At 36.2% G+C, this 14,759-nt stretch overlaps 1 protein-coding gene across 1 annotated transcript in view; it reads left to right on the top strand.

Annotated features, from left to right (window-relative positions):
* Window positions 1-14,759, top strand: part of DMD (dystrophin) — a 2,123,648-nt gene that overhangs the window by 808,408 nt on the left and 1,300,481 nt on the right. Inside the window, exon 30 of the mRNA XM_057539128.1 lies at window positions 8,682-8,843. Within this exon, the coding sequence (XP_057395111.1) occupies window positions 8,682-8,843 (162 nt within the window). The remainder of the gene's footprint in view (window positions 1-8,681; window positions 8,844-14,759) is intronic.

Here is a 14,759-nt window from a genome sequence, read left to right as displayed (position 1 = left end):
GTTCTGTGCTGGAGTAGAATGAGCACTTTCTAGGAAATCATGCCAAACTTTTGATGGCATATAAAGGGCATTGCTATATTCCCCAATATGCTACCTCTTTTTCCCTCCTGGACCACATTTTAGATGGAACAGACATGCCCTGTGGGACCAGTTTGAAAGACACTAAGCCATTCTGCATGGCTGTGGTAACCATTGGCTGTAACTTAATTTTCAGCTGTATCTGACTTAGGACAAATGCAACAACCCTACAAGTGCGGGCCTACCAACTGAGAGCTGGTTGATCCTCTCCCACTCCAAACAACTGCAGCACAATGGATTTCACCTACAGATGATGAGAAGATACCACTGAGGGGAGGAGATAGAGGAGGAAGCTGGAAACAGTTTATGTCTATTTCATCCAGCTTAATATCTCACAAGAGCATTCAGTGACAGACAACCCTGGTCTCTAACAAGGAATTAAGTGTAATATACCACTTTGCCAGTATTTATCTGTTCCCCATGCCTATATCAACACACATGAGTCTTCTTTCTGCGCTCTCAGCCTACTGCTCAATAAGTTTACAGCATATTTGGCAAGTAAAAGCAAAAGCAGCTGTTTTCTGCATCTTGTTCCTGCTGTTTAAGGTGCGCATCCCAGCCAAATGAATCATATCAGAGCCAAAGACCCTGGGAGGAGTTCCTTGCTACAAATCTGTATCCTTTTCTATCTCATCTACTTGAAGAACAGAAGATTTGCAAGCCTTGTAATAATCTTCAGACACAATAGTGCAGCTATTTACTGAGCTATACCTGAGGTATTCTTTAGTAAAGTGTGGATAAGTGGTGTGGCAGGTAGCCATAAACACACTTTTTCTTGCACTTTTTGACTTCAGAACCACGGCAATCATCTGAAGTATTTGTGATCAATAAGTATTGTCAATCTTCATGCATATGGAAAGGCTGAAAAAGGATCAGTCATCCCAGACATCCCAGGAGAGAGAGGTATTTTTCCAGTTTCTCAGATACCACATCTAGTTGGCACCAATCTGAGTATAATTTAACCCTACTGGTGATTGACCTTAGAGGTCAACAGAGTCTAGAGCATTTTATTTCAAGGGAAGCTGAACACTGGCTTCAGACTATGATGGGCCTACATCACAGTAAAAGAGATCCAGCAGAGATCACTAATGTACATCAGAGAAGCATCATTTCTGGTTATTGAGGCTATATTTGAGACTACTGCCTGAAGACTGAAAACTGTTTTACTCATAGCCAAACCTTGTGGCCATCCTTAGCTGCTCTGTAAACGGGGCTGTGAAGGATGTACTTCCCACACATCATGTGAAGTCCCGGAGACCAGAAACACTGTGTGCAGGCTTTATCCTGAAAGTCTGAATTCCTGAGTGGAGAGTCTGACTAACCCCAAGAGGTCTTCCACTCTGAGGTTGCTGTCACATGACTGTGTCCCAGGGAAATCACAGCCCTTATCTGAGGAATACCAAGTTGCCAGTTCATTTACATGGCAATAACAAGTTGATACAACTGCCAATCTATCTGCAGTTGGTCTCAGTAGGTTCTCCCTCACTAGAGGCCTTCAGCATTAGCGTAATTACCTCCCCACCTCAGCTTGGAAGCACGACCTACAGTTTTTCTAATTGGGACACCTTGCCTCCCCCTACCTATACGTGCATTAGGGGAGAGTTGCTGCATTTGTAGCTTTCTGGGACAACAACAGAAGCAATTGCCAGAAATCAACTAAGTTTTTCAGTGGCTACATTCCTACTTTTGTTTCTGATTGCCACTCATTGCTTCATTCTACAACTTGATTTTACTGCAAGATTTGGATTTTTACTCTGATATACACTCTATGTTAGCGGTCCCCATCATTTTTGGCACCAGGGACCAGTTTCGTGGAAGACAATTTTTCCGGGGCAGAGGCGGGGATATGGTTCAGGCAGTAATGTGAGCGATGGGGAGCGGCAGATGAAGCTGTGCTCGCTCACCCACTGCTCACCTTCTGCTGTGCGGCCTGGTTCCTAACAGGCCATGGGTCTGCGGCCCGGGGGTTGGGGACCCTTGCTCTATACGTTACTCAAACTTGTGGTCTTAATCCTGACCCAGCTTATCCCTAGACTCTGATTCTGTCTCATTCTGTATCAGGAGAAATTTTCTATGATATTTTAATTATTTACAGTATCAATAAATTATTAATTGCCTAAAGTCTAGAGCAGTATTATGAGCACATGTACAATCAGAGAGCACCTTGGCATTGGTTCAGAGAAGCTTTACTGACCAGGGGGGCTTCTGAAGTTACCTTGAAAAGACTGGGGTTAGATGAACTCTGTAGATTCCTGCTAGATTTACTGTATTATACTTCCATCACTTTCTTTTTGAAGCTGAAATAATACATCAGTTTGCTCCTGTCAGGGCAGAAGACCAATTTCATTTGTCTACCCATGAAGATGAATGGATGCAGCAAAAATCCAGAAATGTCTTAGATATATTACTGTACAGCTCATTGACCATTCTATCAATGCTTGACTTGAAAGTCATGGCTATCTGATGTCAAGTTCCATTGATAAAGTGATTCCTAAACATTACTTTCAAGTATGCTTCCCTCAGAGGTCACAGAAGAACTTCAGTGACCTGCAAAGACCTAAAACAGATGAAGTTCCAATTAACCATGACACCAGTGGTTTTAACGTTTATAATCTTTTCCTGTAAAGGAAATTATAGGGAGCTCCATGCACATGGTTTGGGGGTTTTCCTGACCAGTGGGGTTAAACCAAGTGACATTAACAAAAATAAATCTAGAAGGCCCTTGTAAATAATGTAATATTCTTTTATATTTAAAGACTCTGTATACAAACACATGTGCACATCTATGTAATTATTTATAGCCTATATCCCTCTCAAGCACATTAACAACTATGCCACAAAAAGCAATTGTGCCAGAACCTCTTATGAGTTAAAACTAAAGTGGGTTAAAGCAACAGTTTTTATTTATTTGGTCTTTCTTGTCCAAGGAATACTGTGTAGGCCCTTGTTTCTTTAAGAAAAAGTAGGACATACTAACTTGAAAACAAGAAAAAGCAACAAAGTGAAGCTTTTGATGGTTGCTGGGACTGTGAACAGTTGTAAATTCTCCTCCCTGCTGTAAATTATCTTCTCCCTCTCCTTTTCTTTTAATCTCCATTGAATTCCCTTTTCAAAATATTAGCTTGATTCTTCTTGAAAAATATTTCCTCAGCCTGCTAAAAGCACCCCTAACCACACAGAAATGTTATATGCAACTTTGTGGAGATCTATTATTTTTCTTCTACCATACAGAATCTTGAGAAATGAAATGCTCATCTCTCATCAATCCCAAAGAAGTCCAAGTCTACGGTGAGGCCCAGGGTGTTCCTTACATTTCAACTTCTTTGAGGATGTTCTCCTGCCAGTTCTGAACAACTAAAAGTTGGGAGAACCGGTTTCTGAGGCAAATAGAACATTCCTAGGTTTTAAAATAATTTCTGACATTATCATGGCATCCCTCCTTAAAGACCTTCAAATTATGCTTCAGAAATTTTAATTGTTCACTGAAATTATCTGTTAGTAAACAAAGTGTTGCATTTGATAGTAGCAATAGTCCACACATGGAACATCAGTAGATGGATATAAAACACGTGTAATTTGCTGGCCTTTGTATAAGACAAAGACATTGACATATCTATTTTAAGTCTTCTAATCATGCTGTTCTACTGTAATTCTCAGTGTTTCAAATGTAGTTCCCAGGCCCTTCATTATCTGTCTCTTCATGCCTTCCATAAACCATTTCCTGTCTTGCACCAAACCACATTCTCGCTGTTCCTCATAGCCATCTTTTTCCTCTGCCTCTACCTCAGTTTACCAAGTGCTGAATTTATGGACTGTGTCAGTAGTTTGCTGCATAGTTTGAACCAGATAGGACACAAACATGAAATGGTTTTGCTTCAAGCAGATCGTTTATTCATTGTTCTTACTGGCATCCTGAGTAGATTCCATTCCTTTCTGGTCTCTGTGACACGAAAAAAGTTAAATTAAGTTTAGTTCAGCTTAAAATTTCAATCTCATATTCAGTTTAATGTTGTTTCCAGTTTAAGCTTAAACCATGCCCAAGTGAACTGCACTGGTAGAGAAGAATGATCAGTTTCCAGCATCTTCCCTTACCCCACCTGGGTGACATTATTCTACATTGGCCTGAGAAGTAGGAATGAAGGAAAGTGAGCAAATGTCTCCTCTTAAGTAGCATTTTATGGTGTTCATGTATTATATGTAATAAGGACACAAACATTTGCTTTCTTTGGGGTGCAAGTGTGGGCTCTTAAGAGGTCTTACAGAAGCTCTTCTGTTTTCCCATTTTTTTTAACAAGAAAAACATACTCTGTAATGTCTTCAAGCATCTTTATCCTGGAGTACTCTTGTTCCATATGCAGTGCTCCTGTTAGACAGCTCAAACATAGCTGCCTCCTTCAGTGTCCAGTTGACCTACGGAAATGTTTTTGCCACACCAAGCACTGGGAAGTACAAGATGCCTCTTCTCTTTACTATGCCATCATTTCAGATCCTTTTTTAAGCCCTCAGTAGTCATAGAAAGAAAATAAAGCATTCAGCTGCATAAGCAGAGTCCAAGTTGGTAATTAGAAGTCATCCTATCTACTTTGTACTCCCAGACTCTATAAATGATGGTCTTGGAGTGCCCCTCATTTGCTTGGGGCAGAAGGGTTGAAGTACCACTGTTTATACCTCCTTGGGGACTGAACAGAAGAAACCATCACACTGTCTCCCTGGGCCACGGATTCACTGTGACTATGATTCTCTCCTAAATTTTCAGAGAGGTTTAGAATAAGTGAGACTGGTGGAGTAATGATGGAAAGGCCAGTTTTCTACCTCTTTTGTAAACCCTTTTGAGATAAGTCTTATTTCCATCTCTTAGAATGAGAGAAACTTAGTACTTACTGTTTACAGTTGAAGACTATAGCGAGAATTCTAAAGTAACAGAGTCCAACGTGTTCATGACCATAATAGTGGAGCTTCAGAATAGCTCATAAGTTAGAGTCAGGACAGGAGGAAACAGCTAATCAAAAGTGCTCTCAAACCCAGCAACGTAATTCAGTCAAATTGAGTATTCTTTTTCTTTTAATTGAAGTATAGTTGATTTACAGTGTTGTGTTAGTTTCTGCTGTGCAGTAAAGTGATTCAGTTATACATATATATACACATATATTCTTTTTCATTTTCTTTTCCGTTATGGTTTATCACAGGATATTGAATATAGTTCCCTGTGCTATACAGTAGGACCTTGTTGTTTATCTATTTTACATATAGTAGTTCATATCTGCTAATCCCAAGCTCCTAATTTATCCCTTCTCCACCCCTTTTCCCCTTTGGTTACCAAAAGTTTGTTTTCTATGTCTGTGATTCTGTTTCTGTTTCATAAATAAGTTCATCTGTGTCATATTTAGATTCTACATATAAGTGATATCATATGATATTTGTCTTTCTCTTTCTGATTTACTTCACTGAGTATGATAATCTCTGGGTACATCCATGTTGCTGTAAATGGCACAAATTGAGTATTCTTATTACTTGGTACTTGAACAAATTACAACCTCGTCTTGGATGACAAAGAAAAACTGAAAGGAAATAGTTGCATTAAGTGCCTGGCCCATTGAACTTCAAATTCCAGATAATAGAACTTCTGGATCAGGGCAGTCTGTGCAGTGCAGTGTGGCTGTAAATAATGCAGATTAGTGGCCTCTCTTGTGTCTCCATGTTAGTTCCTGAAGAGCCAGGGGAGTTGGATTTGGTTTTAGCACATCTCTTATAGGACTTCCACCCCCAGCCACCGTCCATGAGAAAATAGTTAATCCTTATTGTTTTACCTTGGGCAAGGTAGCAGCATTCAAAGTGGCAATTAATGCTGTCCCCCAAGTAGAAATTTCAAGTATGTTTAGTTGTTTTCCTTTATATGGATCAGAATTTGGGACATAGGGTTTTTTTGCTTTTGTTTTTGTTTTTTTAGTTCATCTACTACAAAAATCACTCAAAGAAATGAGGTTTAATTTTAACATTGGCTAAAATGTTTCACTACTTAGGGAAAAGAAAACAAAACAATGTTGGAGATCAAAACATTTGACATATCCAGCTCTCATTGACACGTACTTATAAACAAAAAGATAAGTAAAATAAATAAGTGTATCATTTACTAAAAGATGATCATAAACCATATTATGATATTTTTGTAAAATCAGTCATCTGACATCTGTTCTTCTTTCTTTATTTCCTAGAAATATTAATGAATAGCATTTTTTAAACTCCTAGGTAATTTTTCTCAACTAAGAGCCTGAAGTTTTCTTCGTAACTTGAAACAGAACAGGCAAGAATCTATAATTTTTGAGAAAATCCCCACTCCAGACTTTGGAGAAGTCAAATGTCTCTCAAAATCCCAGCCCACTAAAAAGAATCCCTTTTTTGCCTTAGGGCCAAGGGTCAATTTTTCAATGTTAGGCCTGAATCTATTGAGTAATTTGAAAAGAAAACCTGAGAGCACCCTGATGCCTGGCACATAGTTAGGCAATTGGAAATTACAGTATAGCGTGATACATGCTGAGACAGAAATAAAAGGGCAAGAGAGAACACAGGGTGTCAGGGACAGCCACCTGGAGAGGGAGATGTCCACATTTCCAAGGTAAGACTCAAAGGATAAATGTAAATTAGCCAATAAAAGGAAGTTGGGCATGGGATTGTTCTAGGAAAAGGGAACAGCATGTTTAACACCAAGTGTAAAGAGGAACATAATGTATGCTGGGAAATGAAAAATAAATTTCTCTATAGCGCCAGCAAGTAGTAGAAGATACCGCAGGGACTGTGAAAGGACTTAGAGCCATACTGAGTACGGCTTTTATCCTAAGGAAAATAAGGAATCACTAGAAGATTAAAGCAGATAATTATTATGTTATTTTAGGAAGAACATACTGTAGCTTCTTTGTAGATGAGTAGTGGCAGGGCAGGATTCCAGCCAAGAGTCCTGTACCATGTTTGAGGCAAGAGATGCTAATGACCTCAAGTAGAGTAATGGTGGTGGTGGGGAGAGGGAGAAAAGGATGGAATCAAGAAATATTAGGAGGTAGAAGAAAGGATTGATGATCGATGGACTCATTAATTGCAAAATGGTGAAGGATATGATAGAAGAAGAGGAAATATCCAAAATTATGGCTAATAAAGGCCATAATTGTAAATCACTGAGATAGGGAAAAAGATACGGAGAAAGAGAAAAAGCAAGTTGGGGAGGTGGGACAGTGGGTCCATATTTGGTTCTGTTGTTGTTTTGATGGCTGTGGGACACCCAAATGGAATTGTCAAGTATGACAATATATATGCAAGTGTAGAGATCAAAGGGGGAAATCTGGACGGGAGGTGCAGAGTTGAGAGTTGTGAGCATATGAGGTGTAATTGTAGCTAAGGATATGGATAGAATGAGGAGAAAGAAAAGCCTAGGACAGAATCCTGAAGGTTTATGGTGTAGGTAGAAATACTGAGAATACCTTCCTTGCTCCTGCAGCATCGCAGGTCTTCCAGCTCCTTTTCCTTTGGTCCAGATGCTTTTAGCTTTGTCCTCACTTGAGTAACGCTGTGTTCCAAGTTGGCTTCATTAAAGGACATTGACATCTCCACTATCTTTTAAACTTAAGAGCCAACATTTATATTCTTCATATAATATCTAATATTCTTTATATAATATAAAAAGCAGGATTCTTTTTAAAACCCTAATCATGGTCTGTGGGAAGGATAGTTCTTTTGTACCAGATAATCATACCTACACATTGTATAATGAGGAAAAATCCTTGATTATGATGCATAACTTAAGGAATTCTCAATAAGTTGTCTGTCTCATTCCTTTTATAACCAGTCTTTTAAAGGTGAACAGATCCTTGAAGGGAGACTCTGCAATCTGTTCAGCATGCTATTTATACTTAAAAAGTGTTAAATTATCCTAATCATGCTTATAGTAACAATCAAGATTAATTGCAGCTATATTAGGGTTACTTATTATTTGTTCTACTTCAGCAGTAACACAAATCCAATTGCACAAGCAATTTCCATAATCCAAATTGTGAAAGAAAGTAGAGGCAAAAAAAAGACCATGCATAACTGGTTGAAATAGTATTTAAAATAAATCCTTAACAAAATGGTTATCTAAAATTCTGTTTTTGAAAAGGAGCTGATTCTGAACAGATTGTATATGTGTCTCACTGGTAGAAGTGGATTATCTATCTTGAATTGGATTGTGATGACGATGACCCTATTCTAAGTAAACCAAATCTCTTGAACTATATAATGAGATCAGGAGGAACATTCGGCCTGAGAACAACAGATTGCAATGACGGAGATGATTTCACTAGTGTTTTTCCCAGCCTCTTTCCTTGATGTACATAATACTGTGCTTTTGTCCTGCAGAGATTCCTGATCCTGCAGTTCTGTGTGCTAACTCTTTTTTCTTATTCTGATTTTCATTTTTTTAAGTAGAGCTGAATGAGTGGCAGGAAGCTGCGAAATCTATCTTATAAAAAGGTGATGGGGGAAGAATCTAGAATCTTCATTTGCTTTGCAGAAGGATTGCAGAAAAACTATCACCAGTAAATATTGAACTGATTCATTCCTGTTTCTTCTTTGTTTAGGCCGTGAGGAGGCAAAAGTTGCTTGAACAGAGTATCCAGTCTGCCCAGGAGATTGAAAACTCCTTACACTTAATTCAGGAGTCCCTCTCATCCATTGACAAGCAGTTGGCAGCTTATATTGCTGACAAAGTGGACGCAGCTCAAATGCCTCAGGAAGCCCAGGCAAGTAGAACCTGGAATGAGCTTCTTTTCTTTTGTTTTTATTATCTGAACAAGACATTAGTAACTTTCTAACTTAAAATTTATTCATCTAGTTGTACAAAGGGTTATTTGATCAACTGATTGGACTATTTGGAGGTAAGGGGAAAAAAGAGCTCTATATTAGTACTCTAAGATTTATTTTTGAATGTACATAATGGAGGAATTTGAAATAGAGACACTTAAAAGACCAGGGCAGTATCACACTGAACTCTGCTGTTTATCAATATTTTCAAACTATACTTGAGCTAGAGGGAAACCGTAGGAATGTCAATTGTAAAGAAAATATTTTTGGTGGTAGTATTAAAAATGCAACATCAAATATTTTATTATCAACTCATCTTTATCTTGGAATTAGAATTCATATGACCTATATTCTACATTTAATGTGTTGCAAGTAGTTAATAACAAGAAATTAGAGATATAAATTTGCATTTTATTACTAATACTAATATGTCTATACTCATATTTACTCACATACCTATACATTCAACACTATTCAATCTGAATTATGAAATGTGTTAAACTAATTTTTCTAGAATGAGAGTTAAAATAGGAATGAAAATAAATCTAAGTCAACTTTATACCAAGTAAATTTAGTCTATATCTAAATTAACTTTCACCTTGGGAAGTAATGCTGTATTTCTGTTTTTAAATAACATTTACATGTATGTAAAATATCATAAGAATTATTTATTTAAATGTCTTTAGGATTTTCTGATAGTAAGGTACTATCAGATAGCTACTATATCTACAGTAATTATAGATAGCTACTTTTCACATCTTATGTACATAGTATGAACCCAATACCCAAGGATAAGTCAGACCGATACGATATAATGCGAAGATCATTAGAAGGTTATCTGTCCATCCCCAAGGCCCTCTCCCCACTAATTTGTGGAGATACCTGAATGTTTTCACTTCAAAATAAATTTGGGGGTAAAATACTGGATTTATAAGTTATGGTTATTGTACCTTTACAGTGCAGTGAATCACAGTTAAATTGGTGCCCAAAGCATCAGTGTACACAATAGCATGGGTTAGTTTTCCATATTGTCTAAGTTTGTCCAAGAACGTCCTTGAGAATATGGGACAGAGTACAGATAGCTTTGATAGGCTGCAAAAGTCCAAAGTGATGGGGTTCCTCATTGACCATTGTCATAGGAGGTGAAGAAAGTGACGTTTGGGGAAGTTTTTGATGATAAAATCCTCATGACAGTCTGTTCACCAGGGCAGTATGTAACCTCCCCGGTATACACATTTCTTCAAACTAACATAGTGTAGTCAAGTTCTCTAGCATTATCTGTTTTGAAGACTGTTCCGATTTGAGTCACATACAAAGTATTTTAGGTAGGCTTTAGAAAAATGCATGGTAGGAATGGGAAATTTTTACTGAATTGAGAACGACATGATTATAAACTAAAGGCAGAGTAGAACCGCTTATTTTTTAAAATTTAGTGACATGAATTTGGAGGAATGTTTGATTAAAGATTGCTCATAACTTGCTGAATGTAATGAAGGAAAAATTTGACCAGTATAAATATTAAACTCAGTTATTTGTACTGTAAAATATATAGAGTTACTTTTTCAAGCTGGTAGAATGAAACTATGAGTAGCAAATTTGAGACTGGCAAAAGCTCTTATTGTCTTAGGAAAAAAATGGGAACTTTTAGAAAAAAAAAATATTGTTTAGTTTAAAAGGTTGTTGACCCTGAATGGTTTTTTTATTTAGATATAAATACATGATTCCATAAACATGAATATAACATACTAGTTTTTAATAACATTATATAAAGATTTTTGTTTGGTATCCCAAATAAAAACTATATTAAAAATATTATTAATAGCAGTTCAAAATACTTGCAGATAACAGCACACAAGTAGATTAAGAAATTTCAAATCTACTTGAAAAAAGAGATTTTAGAGTACTAACAAGCTCAAATCCATTTTCCCTACATTTCTGGTTGCACCTGCATTTTCAAGATGATTCTTGACTTTGAATTCCCCAAATGGTAATATATAACATTGGAAAATGCAAGCCACCCAAAAGCTATTGAAACATTCTTCTCCAAGATTTTATTTTAAGATGACAGCGAAGTGAATTGTTTTCTAGAACAGAGTTATCAAGTACTCAGATTTACTTCAAGGACTGGCTTTCCTGAAGCTCAATTTGAATCTCCTTTGGAAGAAACAAGTAGAGGATAAAGGGGTTGTCTGTGAAGTAAGCACTTAAGCACAGTGTGTCAGACAAAGAACCTACTGAGAATACCACCAAAGGACGTTTATTCTAAGTATATATAAGGAGGGTAAATTTAAGCCTATGTATAAATGAAAATTTTTACCCAATGTGTTTCTGTAAATTTGCAGAAGAATTCATTGCTAATTAAAAGATTAATGGGCTTAGCTTTCCCTTTTCAGAAATCAAGTACTTGTTTTAATACATCACCCAGAAGCAGGGCAAAGTGAATGGCGTTACCATATTTGGCCATCTTAAATCTGTGCTCAGATTTCTTGTCACATATTGGCCACATAGATTTGTGGATGTTTGACTCCACCGTGTGGCGCACTGGTAGTTTTACTACTAAATTTAAATCTGTTAAAAAGATTCTCCCTTTTTCTGCCTTTCAAGGTGGTTTGAGATTCTCAGGTATAAACGAATTTCAGTATTAAGGAAATGTGTGCAATGTGTAAAACATTTTGACAGGTATACTCTTATTATATGTAAAAGTAGATGTAGAGCAAGGCACTTCCTTGCATTCTATTTGCATTTAGGACTATAGGGCAGCAATGAGCTTCCCACTGCCTCTGCATGTTCATTGGCCAGTTATCTGTCATAATGAGCAAATTGGGCCTTCTGATGCTAAATCAGATTAAACATATTTTACTTTTTTATTTAGTGTCATGAACTTACAGGAGTAAAGTTTAACCTTTTAGACAATAAAACTACATACTGCTAGAATATCAGAGCATACGTTGACTCGAGTATTTTATTTCAAAAAAATAATTCTTAACCAAACCGAATTCTTAAATCATATGACTACAGCATCAAAATGCCAGCATATTTAAAGAGAGGTTTTTATTAAAGTATAAAATTAAGATGGCATCTTATTGATTCAAATAGAATAAAGCAAATAGGGAAAGCTCTTCTAGATATAGAAATTTTATCTTCTAGATATACAAATCAAAAATTTAAGACATATTTCAAAAATAGTATGACTAAATATAAAAAACCCTATGAGTGTTTCTTCGAAACAACTTTACAGAATAAAATCATCAAATTGATAACTGCAGAGAAGCACACAACATGAATAGAGTTGTTTAATCTATTTAATTTTCCTAAAGAACATTGTGAAACACAGAGATTTAGTTTTATCACCTAAGGTCTGGAAGCAAAAATCCAAGTACCCAGCTTTGCACCCCAGGCCAATCAAGTCAGAATCTCTAGGTGGACTCAGTCATCAGAATTTTTCGGAACTCCTCCCCACCCTGAGTTATTCTAATGTGTAGCTAAGGTTGAGCGCTTTCGATAGTTCATTACTGGTAATGGCTGAGTAGCTGCAGTCTCTTTTTTTCTTTTTTTCACGTCACACTTCTCACCGCTGTTTTGACATTCTCACCTATGGCTGTGACAAGATTTCAATGGGAGGGAGTTGGGGTGGAAGTCAGACTTTGGTGACTTTCCTATATTGATTGTTTGCTTACTCTTATGGGAAATGAGTGAAAGTAGAAAATATAGCTGAGAACTCCTACATGAACGAATTAATTTAGACAAGTAGAATTTTCAGTATGGATGTTTGAGGATGAACTTGGCTTAGTTTTTCTTATTTTCTTCTTTTTTTCGCCCTAATTCCACATACATTAATGCGCCAGTTACCTTGTATGTATCTCTAAATCATTGTAGGAGCCATGATAACTGTGTCTAAATAGCCACGTAAATGTATGTAATTCTTAAGATTACACAGATACTTCAATCTGTAATTTTTTTCCCTTTTCCAGTAATCTCATATTTTGAATCTCCAATATGTAAGAACAGTCTAACATGGGTACCTGTTGAAATGCTCCACATCATTATGTATTGATGATGCACATTTTATAGATGAGACTATGACCCCATTACTCATATTACCACTAGAAGCAGTGGGGTTGCTTAACAGTGATTGTAATAGCTAAATTGTTCTATTTCTTTTGTCTGGCAGGTTCCTGATCCCATCTTTTGCAGCCTCATATCCCACATAGTAGATTTATGTTCATGAGTAGAGGGGGAAAAAAAGAACAATTTAGGAAACAAACAAATTACCATCAAAGGAGAGGATCTCATAATCATCATAGAAAAGTGCTCCTGTATTTTGCTTATCAAGCTAGGACTTTTAGGTATTCCAGGTTCACTACAGACCAGATTTCTTCCTTCCATCTCTTTTTCCATCCCAATGAATATCAATAAAGAGAAATGAATATCAATAAACAGAAAAGAGGGATCTTCTTTTTACTAAAGAAAGCTGTTAATTTAAGATGATTGCATTAGCTGCACATCAAAATAATTCATAACTGAGGTCTTCCTGTATTTATTTAACCTAAATCTTCTAACTCACTTTAAATATATTTGGCCATATTTAAATGTAAACATTCCAAACTCTCAAAATCAGTGTTTAAAAAATAAAGACCTAAATGCAGAGTTTGGTCTATCAGATTAAGTTTATGATTTCATTATGGAATAAAAAAGACTTTTATAGTGGAAATAGGCACGTTTGATTGCCAAACGACTCAAAACAGTCTAACTTTACAGCTTACCTCACTGATTTATGAATTAGACAGTATAAACTTGCATAGGGAAATTCATTCTGGATTTATGTAATAATGAAATAATTTAATCACAGAACAAGAAAATGGAGAGCTATTATAGATATTTGGGCTCCGATGTTAAACTCCACATAACCATAACAAATATTTTCCTTTCTTTTTACCCAGCAATATAGATATAATGGTAAACACAATGCAATGAATTTTAAATCTGTTCTAACACTGAAATGCTGCCCCTGTGTATTACTGTATAGAACTGATTACTCCCCAATATAGAATGACTGTTATTGTGATTTTGACATGTTTAATAGTGTGGGAAATAATCACAAGCAAGAGTTGCAGAAGATGTGAAAGATTATATTTTTTTCATGTTCCACATGTTTTAAAAGCACAAAGTATCCAAGGTCCTCGAGTACATTTTCTTCTTTTAATTTTAGAATATGTGTTGTATGTGGCTATTTCCCCTTCTTGAGGATACAATATCAAAATTACTGTCTGTTTAAAAATTACTCGTCTAACTGTTAAATTTCTCCATTCATAGTCTTAACCTGACATCTGCTAATATTTTTCTTTCTGAAATATTTTAGTTATTTTCTTTGGAGTCATTTTCTTTATTTGATGTGAGAAAAGCTTCAATAATTATTTGATACAAAGTTTCCTTTTTTCCATTAAATACTTTAGACAGTTACAGCTTAATTTTGCTTGCCATTTTCTGTCATTAATTTGATATATGAGAATGGTCTGATGAGGTAAATCATGATAAAAAGCCCTGCTCTCTGCTCAGTTAATTGTAAAATGCTATATTGGAAATGTCATTAATGTTTGATTGATTTTTAGTTTTCTAATTTGCCCTTTACCACCTCTAATGGAAAAAATGGTTATATTCATTTCCACTGTTGTTTCCTACTTTCAATATATAGTGCTAGTTATGAACATAATTATTGTATTGTCAAATGTCTTTTTTTGGTAAGAGCATGACGATATAATTAGCTTTATATTATTTCACTTTTATGAAAAACATCTAGTGATCCTGAGAAGTATTGGGTTGAGAACTCCTTTTAGAGCATACATGGGTATTCTAAA

The sequence above is a fragment of the Balaenoptera acutorostrata genome, chromosome X (genome assembly GCF_949987535.1).
Source record: "Balaenoptera acutorostrata chromosome X, mBalAcu1.1, whole genome shotgun sequence".
Taxonomy (NCBI): domain Eukaryota; kingdom Metazoa; phylum Chordata; class Mammalia; order Artiodactyla; family Balaenopteridae; genus Balaenoptera; species Balaenoptera acutorostrata.
This window is presented reverse-complemented; position numbering and strand designations above follow the sequence as displayed.